Source organism: Cariama cristata, unplaced genomic scaffold, assembly GCF_000690535.1.
Source record: "Cariama cristata isolate BGI_N322 unplaced genomic scaffold, ASM69053v1 scaffold10862, whole genome shotgun sequence".
NCBI classification, from domain to species: domain Eukaryota; kingdom Metazoa; phylum Chordata; class Aves; order Cariamiformes; family Cariamidae; genus Cariama; species Cariama cristata.
In genome coordinates this window covers 16,070-16,981 of record NW_009602127.1, presented here as the reverse complement: position 1 = coordinate 16,981, position 912 = coordinate 16,070, and the positions used below count along the sequence as shown (strand labels likewise).

At 35.0% G+C, this 912-nt stretch overlaps 1 protein-coding gene across 1 annotated transcript in view; it reads left to right on the top strand.

The window, feature by feature from the left end:
• Positions 1–233: 233 nt before the first annotated feature.
• LOC104157318 (putative ATP-dependent RNA helicase TDRD9) overlaps positions 234–912 on the top strand; it is a gene marked incomplete at its 5' end in the record, with an annotated part of 8,298 nt that continues 7,619 nt past the window's right edge. The window contains one exon of the mRNA XM_009694610.1: positions 234–494. Within this exon, the coding sequence (XP_009692912.1) occupies positions 234–494 (261 nt within the window). The remainder of the gene's footprint in view (positions 495–912) is intronic.

Here is a 912-nt window from a genome sequence, read left to right as displayed (position 1 = left end):
CTTTCATTAAACCATATTGAAGTGATATGAGATGTAATGTGTAACTGCGTTGGCAATGACGGAATAGGAATTACGCCAGGAGCTTTATAGTAGTCCTAGGAATTAACATAAGCCACTGCAATAATTATTAAATCATTTGTAGTTATTAATTCTAACAGTTTGTTGAGAAAATGAAAGATTTTCATGCTGATTCTCTACTCAGGCAAGCGTTGTTTTCAATGTTTTTGCTCTAGGCTTTAGAATTCAAGATATGCAAGATGCGTCCATCTGCAAAATCTCTTATATGCGGGGAACAGTGGAGTTACAGTGCTAACCAGAGATTTGCCTCACTAGTAAATGGCTATACTCTTCTAGTGAAGGTGTATTCACTTGTGCATAGTGTTCTGCATGTGGATGTTTTCCGTTACTCGAGGTGTGAAGAGCTTGTGAATATTCGAGATGTGCTTATTGAAGAATGTTATGCTGAACTAGCAGAAGAATCATACGAATCACAAGTATGTGTTGAGTAAGCTGCTTCTACTTTTCTTATACTAATTTATTTTAACTCGGGCTGTATGAAGTCCTGAGAAGTTGAGCTCAAGTCTTGATTAATGCCATGGGATTAGGCAAGATTAGTACTTGAATGGGATGATGTATTTTTATGTGTGTACATAATTCATATTGAGCTGTTGGCCAAAAGCATTGCTGCTTTGAGGCACCTTTTGACCAGGAGATAATTGCATCAGTTGCACTGCTCCACTGTTTTTTGAAACTCTGAAAAAATTTAACTGTTTCATAATTTTAATTGTCTTCTATTTTTATGTTTTATATAAACTGAAAGGTGATAAGAACATTGTTATTTGTATGCAAGTATGTATGTTCTCTGTTTAGGACCTTTTTTGTAAAATTTTTGAAAAATGTAGCTTTCATGGT